At 39.3% G+C, this 9852-nt stretch overlaps 1 protein-coding gene across 1 annotated transcript; it reads left to right on the top strand.

Annotated features, from left to right (window-relative positions):
- The first annotated feature begins 1320 nt into the window (after positions 1-1320).
- Positions 1321-2139, top strand: LOC114534485 (trans-aconitate 2-methyltransferase-like). The gene has a single exon (XM_028555932.1). The coding sequence runs from the start codon at positions 1321-1323 to the stop codon at positions 2137-2139; it is 819 nt and encodes a 272-aa protein (XP_028411733.1).
- The last annotated feature ends 7713 nt before the right edge of the window (positions 2140-9852 follow it).

Raw genomic sequence — 9852 nt, 5'->3', positions numbered from 1 at the left:
AGAAGGTACATTTATGACATCGATGCTGCCGTTTTGGTTAAAACGGCTTTATTTGAGAGTGGAGATAGACTGATAGTCAATTTTATGTTTTGCATGATAAAACTACGGGTACTGAACCGAAGCTATTGTCTCTGGCAAAAAGTGCACCGGATGCTTGGTTAAGGCGATTCTCCATTACCGGTCGCTTCACCCGCGCGGGCGAAGCGGCCTTTGAAATTCTGTCCATGAGAATCGCCTTTAGACAACGAGAATACAGCCAACGGGGACGGCTTTAGGTATTCTGCACTTGTATCGTCTTGAGGTCACATGCAGCGCTTTAATGGAAAGCATGAAATATTTATTCCACAGGCTAAGAAAAGCAGGGGTGAAGGGCTGATGATTGACTGCATCAACAGCTATGACTGTGTGCGTCATGATCTTAAGTGGCAATCATAACTAAGTTGAGTTTGGTATGATACCAGTTGCTGTGACCATCTTTCAAAACTTTGTTGCGATTTTTCAACGTTTCCAAGTAAATTTATGTACCTTAGGCTTAGATTTAAAATTTTTTGTTCGATTTGCTTTTTTATTCTTGTATGCAATTCCGAGCATTGTGTCAAACGAGTTTTGTGTTTCCTTGGTATAAATTTATTTGGCTAGTTGGGGGGCGTACTTTAAACTTAACTCAGAATAAAGCTAGGCAATAATTCCTCGCAGTTTTCTTTCTTAATAGTTCAGTAAGTGTAAAAAATCACCTAAAGAATATACCAGTAAAAAGAATTCACGATGGTAGAATGATCGTATCACATACAGTGGCGTAGCCAGCCTGATGATTTTGTCTCGCTATGTGGATTTCGTGTTAGTATACTTATTCATTTCTTTAGAAATTCATTGTTTTCACAGTCAATGAACAACAAAATATTAGCATAGCGGGATAAATCGTCAGGCTGGCTACGCCACTGGTCAGAATCGAAGTTCTGCTACCAAGTTTTGAAACGTTCCGTGCCCAAATCCCTTACCCAAAACGGATGCTTCTGTCGTTTGTTATTCTTACTCGATACACAACGAGGGCAAAAAAATAGCAAAATTGCATTAACATATCATCCATGCTTAATATTGCTAAATCTCAATTCCTGCTGGAATATTATATATGAGCGACTTTTAACGACTGGCAACCATATGGAAACCACTTGTTTTTCCATCAATAATTGACAGTTTTTCAATTGGAAACAGCTGTTTTTTCGACGATAGACGATCCAGCGATTAAATGAAAAGCGAGCTTTACAGCAGAGCATTTTTCTGCAATAAAATAGACTAAAAAGGTAAATAAAATAGACTACTATGGCAACGGTGTTGGACCCAAACCAATCTATACTCGCCGAGGAATACTCTCAATTTAACGACCATCAAATAAGATCCGGGAAAGACCTATTTTCAAGTTTAAATGCAAAACATGGCGAAGGTCTGAAGGTGTTAGACATGGGCTGTGGAACGGGTGAACTAACCGCATGTATTGCAGACATGCTTGGTGCTAATAGCGAGATTGTTGGAGTGGATCCTTTATTGGATAGAATAAATATTGCCGTGAATAAAAATCAGCGAGGAAATCTCAGGTTTATACATGGCCAAAGTTCCAGCCAATTTCCTCATCATAACGAAGCGTATTATGACATACACTTCAGTAATTTCGTCTTTCAATGGTTGCATCCAATGGAGAAAGAGGTTTTCATCGATACAGCGTTCAGAGTTCTCAAACCTGGAGGAAGAATCGCTATTCAGAGCGTCGAGGAAAAACCCGAAATTCTATCTGCTGGGTTCAAACATCTTCTCGGCGATGGTTTCGAAGAGCAACGGGTCCCGGAGTATTTCGCGAGGAAATCAGAAGTCGAAGTAATGTTAAAACAAGCCGGCTTTGTTATCGTGTCCGCCGAATACAAACCGATTAGCAACAAATATGAGAATTTGGCGCATTTTCTGGCGTGGATTCGCGCAACATTTTATATCTGCGAGGGTAAATTGCAAGAAAATAAAGTTAATGGTGGATTCTTACAAAAGTTTGTCAAGGAGGATGGAACCTTGACTATGATAGTACCCTCTGTCTATCAAATTATCGCTCTGAAACTGAACCGCAAGACTCTAATTAACACCAATAGATTATAATTATAACGTAAATATGGATTTCCTTTTCAAGGAGCAAATAAGTGCAGTCATAAACATGTCAGTTTTTTTTTAAATAGCATATGAAGCAATGGTTTAAGCTCTCGGCGTTTTGTTAGCGATGACAGTAACAAATCCAAAGCATTTGGCCCGGGGCGGTTTACATGAGCCCGGTTACCCGAGATTCAACGAAGCGTGAGAGGACTTTGAGGTACTGAAATAAGTCTTTATGATGCCAAATAAGCACATGCTATTGTTGTGGCGATTATACGACTGCCAGGATCATGTTATCTGCTTATTTGAATACCACAAAATCATCTCACGCTTCGTTGAATCTCGGGTAACCGACCTCATGTAAACAGCCCCATAGTCAGAATTAGATTATATGCATGCATTCTTTCGAAATTATTACTTAAGGCTTCTTTTCCAATTTCCACTCATCGCAAAATCAACTCGCAAGCTCGCCGCGAGTTTTTGCATCTAACAACTGTGCCCCATTTCCTGTTTTTCCTCAATATTTATTCCTTTAGAAAAATGTTTCTTTCTTAGGGTTTCTAGTAAATAGAGCACTTCGTGCAGAATATAGGGGTAGAACTGCATTATTGGTGCTAAGATGTGGCTAACGATATACGTGAATAAGGCTGAGTTTGGAATCATGTACTCGAGGAATCTGTTTGTACTGAAATTCAATAGGATCGGTCTGGCCATTTTTACCCTTGAAGGGAAGGTGCGGTTTGATTGAAGAATGGCATAGTCCATATAGACACCTCGTTACGTGATATCGTATTACATCACATTAGGGTGTTTCAATGGAATATCATTATATCATTGACAGACAGTCAGACATTGCTAGAGTCTAGTAACGAAGTTTCCTTCTCTGACATTGTCGTACGACAGACGTCTAGATTTCCTGCGCTATCGGCCGTGCACATGCAGCGACTCGTGTACGCGTTCTTTTATATGGGCGTGTATCGTGCATGCAGTTTCCTGTTTTTGCTCGCACGACCCGAGTTCGAATCCCGGCGACAACAAACTTTTTCAATTTTTTGTTTCAGTAAAATATTTCTTTTTTAGGGTTACTATGGGCTTAGGTTACTATTTGAAGTGTGTTTAGCACGAAAATATTTCGATACGAAATCAGGAGAGTTCAAAATACGAGTATCTTAGTTGGCCTGCGCGGCCAGGAAGATCGGGTCGAAAACGTAAAAAACATGAAAAACAAAACAAAACATCGACGGTTATTCTAGACTGCAGTAAATAGACTGTCAACAAACTGCCATTTCCTAATCGAGCAGGGTACTGGGTCTATTCGCGAACCGCAAAGCATCTATGGACTGTTTGGAGGGACAAATGATTTCAGACTTATATTTCCTGTCCCTCCAAACAGTCCATAGATGCTTTGCGGTTCGCGACTAGACCCGGTACCCTGCTCGATTGGCAAATGGCTAATTGTGTTTGGACGTAATTACACGCAGCGAGCTTGCGAGTTAGTTTTTGTTGCGATGAGCGAGTGAGAGTCTTAAGTCCTTGAAATATGCGATAATAGTTGGTGATGAAGCAAAACTTATCGTTAACCAAACCTGTTTCTCGGCGTATATTCGTGCTCCACAAAATGTCAACTTTGAATGTCAACCTTTATGTTACATAAGCGCCCCGCTGACAATTCACTGCTTCAAGCAATGACTGCATGAGTGCGTCGTGACGTAAGTGTGGTAGGTAATTACCCTGACTTAAGTCATAGTTAATATAAAGAGATCCTCTTATATTAACTACGCTAGCTTAAGTGCAATTTTGGTGAAGTCAAACGTGTGATTACGTATGCAATATCAAAGATTTGTTTAATCATTTTTAACATATATTCTAGCCTTTTAGCTTGATCTTACTGTCTTTCTAAGTTTTTTTTGTAACTTTACAATGCTAAATTTATGTCCCTTAGATTTCGAAATGTTGTTTTATGTTTTTCCTGAAAAACGAGAAACTATCAAATTTTACTACTTTTTAAATCACGTAGTAAGGGCTACGAAGTTTTCCTAATAAAATGTCGTAGTCAGATGAGCGAAGGCTACGAATCTATGGCGTCGATACGAATATGAAGTCATTATGATGAATCTTGCAGCCGTAGTGCATGGGAGCCGTGGTAAAATCTAAAGCTCTCTGACAAATGTTGACGAAACTCATGAATAACCATCTCGCTATAACTACTTCTCTCTATTACTCAGTTTTCATACCAGAATTTCCCATCACGTACACATGTGGTAAAAATGAATTGTTATAATATATTTAATTAATAAGCAAACTACTCTAAATTACTCAGTGCTCTACATTTTTTCTTAAGACCACTCGTAATATGTCACTCTTGGCTTTTTGAAAACAACGTCCTACCATTTTAGCCAGCTTTTGAGGTTCCTTTTAATTCGAAATCGCACGTACGGCTTGCGCGTTGACGGCCACCTTGAAAGTAGACTACATGCAGTTCTACAGTTTTATATACTAGTGGGTTTGGGAAATACAAGGGCGACGGCAACCTCAACGTCCTTATCGACAGTGGCATTGATCCTTTACTGAGACAAAAGAAAATGTAAATTACGTGGCCTTTAACGTTGCACATTGCCGTAGTTGCTGAAACGACATCGTGACTTACACCAATTTCACCGTGCACGACAACGCGGCAACAGTTAATGTGTTCGATGTTGTTTGGAGTGTTCGAAGCAATTTTTCTGATCGACCATATTTATAATAGTTAATAACTGTTTCAGAGAAAGAGGAAACTTGAAAAGGAAAATCAAGTCGATATACTAACTCGTATTTTCTTTGAATACCACAATATTAGGTGAATATATTTTGCCGTTGAGGTTGTATTTCCCAAACTCACTACTGTGACACGTACAACGACGGCCGGCTTACCGCGACGGCCGGCTTAGCGATCAGTTTCGAGTCACCGGCCATGCGCCAAACCGTGCAAGTAGAGACCATCTTAATGCAAGCACTATCGCGCATCAATTTTTATTAGTCGTAGTCAAAATCTAAAGCTCTTTGACGCATGTTCAACCAACACACTCATGAATAACAATTGTCTCCCTATAACTACTTGTCTCTACTCACTATACATACCAGGATTTCCTATGACGTACACTTATGGTAAATAAAGTATTATGCAAACCGCCCTAAATTACCCAGTTCTCGACATTTTTCTATTTTTAAGAGCACTTATAATAAGTCGCTCTTATGGCTTTTTAAAAGCAACATCTAGCTACCATTTTAGCCAGCTTTTGAGGTTTCTACGCCAGGTCACACGATTCTCCTGCGATTCTAGGTGCGATTTAATTTGAAATTGCACGTACGGCTTGCGCGTCGAAAGTAGACTACAGTTCTGCTGTCATACGTACAACGACCGGCCGACTTACCGCGACGGCCGGCTTAGCGATCAATTTCGAGTCACCGGCCATACGCCAAAACGTGCAAGTGAAGACCGCCTTAATGCAAGCACTATCGCGCATCAATTTTTATTACTTTTTTTATCACGTAGTGAGGGATACGAAGTTTTCCTAAAATGCCGTGTTCAGATGAGCGACGGCTACGAGCCTTTGGGCTGTTTTCCACTGTCGCGTTTTTTGTATATACGTACCGTATACGTGCGTAGAAGTTTAAAATCATTTAAATCATACTTATGAAATCAAGGATTAAATAGATGCACGGGGTTAGATTCTGTCGATGATTTGGTGTGTTTTTTCTGGCATTAAATTAATTATACATGCAATAACTTCGAACATTTTAAACTTTAATTTACGTGCGTGTACGTACGTCAAAAAAACGCGTCAGCGGAAAGCAGCCCTATGGCGTTAATACGAAGTATCACAAATATCACGTCCATCTGACGAATCTCGTAGCCGTAGCTGGACTCGTAGTCAAATCTAAAGTTCTCTGACGAATGTTCACCCACCACACTCTTGAATATAACAACTATCTCGCTATAATTAATACTTGTCTCTATTGCTCACTATACATACCAGCCTTTCCTATCACGTACGCATTTGGTAAAATTAAATTGGTATATAATATGTTTAATTATGCAAACTCGACAATTTTTCTATTTAAGAGCAACGTCCTACCGTTTTAGCCAGCTTTTGAGATTCCTACGCCACACGTCCACACGATTTTCCTGCGATTCTCTATAGGTGCGATTTAACTCAAATCATTTCTACTACAAGAAAGGGACGTTTACATGGCGATGACTTTAGACTCAAACCAGTCGGCGGTATTGGCGCAGGAATACGCCAAATTTAACGACTTTCAAATAAGTTGGGGCAAGGACTTTTTTTCACGTTTAAATACAAAACGTGGCGAAAATCTGAAGGTGTTAGACATGGGTTGTGGAACGGGTGAACTAACCGCATGTATTGCAGACATGCTTGGTGCTAATAGCGAGATCGTTGGAGTGGATCCTTTATTAGATAGAATAAATATCGCCGTGAATAAAAACCGCAGAGAAAATCTCAGGTTTATACATGGCCAAAGCTCCAGCCAATTTCCTCATCATAACGAAGCGTATTATGACATTCACTTTAGTAATTTCGTCTTCCAGTGGTTGCATCCAAAGGATAAAGAAGTTTTCATCGAAACAGCGTTCAGAGTTCTCAAGCCTGGAGGAAGAATCGCTTTCGAGTGCGACTACGAAGAAACCGAAATTGTCGTCACTGCGCTCAAAGACCTTCTTCTGGTGGATTCCATCGAGGAGTATTTTCCGAGGAAATCAGAAGTCGAAGTGATGTTGAAACAGGCGGGGTTTGTTATCGTGTCCTTCGAATGTATTGAACCAAATAATTACAAATTTGAGAATTTGTCTCATTTCATTGCCTGGCTCCGTGCAACATATTACATATCTGAAAATGAATTGCAAGAAAGTAAAGTTGATGGATTTCTCCAAAAGTTTGCGAATGAAGATGGAACTGTCACTATGCATACAGCTCCTATCTTTCAAATTATCGCTTTAAAGCCTGAACCACAAGCCTCGATTGAATAACAATAAACAAGGTTCGCCACTTAAACATAAAATCTACCAATTCATTGTTTAGTTAGTTCTGGTTTTCGAAGTACTTTTATAATTTTGGTACACGTAAATTGGTCTGGAAATATTATAGGAATGGAATTCGATCATGGTAAAAATTATTATTGTAATAGATTTTAGCTTAAGCAAATGATTAAACGATTATAGTTGAAACAAACGGTTGTATTTTGAACTTTCTTAAAATTCTCGATATTTGCTGATCCGTAATCTTATACTAGCTCCAAGATGGAGCTTGCTTTTGCTTGCTCGCCTTCAATTTGAAGCATTAAATTTTATACGGCGAACGTGAAACATATACGGCAAAGCTGAATTTGCTGCTTTTCTAAATACATCGGAAATAGGCTATTTCTTTCTTACATTACTGCTGAACGTTACAAGTTTTATGTAGAACGTTTGTAATTTAGCGAAATTTGCATACTTAAAGATAGTGAAGTTAAAACACAAACTCTGTTAGCCGTTTGACGTTTGCCGTTGTTGCAAATTTGACATTTAGTTAACAGTCATTTACCTATACCTTATGTTAGAACGATTCAAAATTGGCATCCAGTAAACAGTTTCGCTGTTAAATTGCTGCTAGCTATTTCTAATGTTTCAATTTTTTTGAAATCAAATGTCGTTTACACCTAGAAAAGTTGAAAAGAACAACCATTTTAATAACCGACTATCGACCTACGATATCATGGTCAACCGCCATATTGCCATTCGTGTTATTGAATAGCGGTAGCCGCTTTCTTTACGAAAATCGGTAAACTCATTGAAAACAGGCTAGAAAATTACCACAAAGAAGATTTGGATATTCAATATATTAACTGGGAGTGTTTATACGTGAAACGAGACACTAGATATTGCAATGAAAAGTCGCTGACTGAGGTAAATGAGCTACGTGAGAATGCACCTCCAGCGACCAGCGGTTGAAAATGTAACCCGCAAACGTCAAACGGCAAAATTTCAACGTCAAGCCGTGAAGTTTGCCCCCAAAATCGATTTGAAATTTGCCGTTTGCTGTTAGCCTTGTGCCGTAAACGTCAATCTTAAGGTCCCTATTGATAGGGGTATCAAGTTTCAATGACGCGTGCGCTTCTGAATAATATCGAACATAAAAACATTAGCAACATACAAAGAGAAAGATATCTGCTATAATGTCTATTATTTGACTGTGGCGTTAAACGCACGCTGTATGCATACGCCACCTCGTGCCGCCGTGCCGGGCTTTGGCTGCCGCTATACGAGTCAAATATTTTGGAAATAACTCCATCCACTTATATCATTTCGGAAAATGCACATTATCGAATCCACGGTAATGGAAAACAGTGCTCTCAAATGTTTTTTCTGAAAAACGAGAAAATATCAACTCTTACTTTACTTTTTAAATCACGTAGTGAGGGCTACGAAGTTTTCTTAAAATGTCGTGGTCAGATAAGCGACGGCTACGAATCTATGGCGTCAGTACGAATATCACGTCATTATGACGAATCTCGCTACCCTAGAAAAATCTGGCGCCGTGGTAAATCTAAAGCTCTCTGACGAATGTTCACGAAAGTCATGATTAACCATCTCGCTATAACTACTTGTCTCTATTACTCACTTTTCATACCAACATTTCCTATCACGTGCAAATATGGTAAAAATGAATTGTTATAATCTATTTAATGAAGCAAACTGCCCTAAATTACGCAGTTCTCGACATTTTTTCTATATAGCTCTTGTAATATGTCACTCTTATGGCTTTTTAAAAGCAACGTCATACCGTTTTAGCTAGCTTTTGAGGTTTCTACGCCAGTGCACACGATTCTCCTGTGAGTCTAGGTGCGATTTAATTCAAATCTTCCAGGCATTTCTAGTACAAGAAAGGGACGTTTACATGGCGATGACTTTAGACTCAAACCAGTCGGCGGTATTGGCGCAGGAATACGCCAAATTTAACGAATTTCAAATAAGTCGGGGTAAGGACTTTTTTTCACGTTTAAATACAAAACGTAGCGATTGTCTGAAGGTGTTAGACATGGGCTGTGGAACGGGTGAACTAACCGCATGTATTGCAGACATGCTTGGTGCTAATAGCGAGATTGTTGGAGTGGATCCTTTATTGGATAATAATATCCGCCGTGAACAAAAAACCACAGAGAAAATCTCAGGTTTATACATGGCCAAAGTTCCAGCCAATTTCCTCATCATAACGAAGCGTATTATGACATGCACTTTAGTAATTTCGTCTTCCAGTGGTTGCATCCAAAGGATAAAGAAATTTTCATCGAAACAGCGTTTAGAGTTCTCAAGCCTGGAGGAGAGAATCGCTATTCAGTGCGACTACGAAGAAACTGAAATTGTCGCTACTGCGCTCAAAGACCTTCTTCTGGTGGATTCAATCGAGGAGTATTTTCCGAGGAAATCAGAAGTCGAAGTGATGTTGAAACAGGCGGGGTTTGTTATCATGTCCTTCGAATATGCTGAACGGAATAATTACAAATTTGAGAATTTGTCGCATTTCATTGCCTGGCTCCGTGCAACATATTACATATCTGAAGATGAATTGCAAGAAAGTAAAGTTGATGGATTTCTACAAAAGTTTGCCAATGAAGATGGAACTGTCACTATGCATGCAGCCCCTACCTATCAAATTATTGCTTTAAAGCCTGAACCAAAAACCTCTA

The sequence above is a fragment of the Dendronephthya gigantea genome, unplaced genomic scaffold (assembly GCF_004324835.1).
Source record: "Dendronephthya gigantea isolate DGI-Jeju-01 unplaced genomic scaffold, DenGig_1.0 000102F, whole genome shotgun sequence".
In the NCBI taxonomy this organism is placed as follows: domain Eukaryota; kingdom Metazoa; phylum Cnidaria; class Anthozoa; order Malacalcyonacea; family Nephtheidae; genus Dendronephthya; species Dendronephthya gigantea.
The sequence above is the reverse complement of the archived record's forward strand: the minus strand, read 5'-3'. Positions and strand labels throughout refer to the sequence as shown.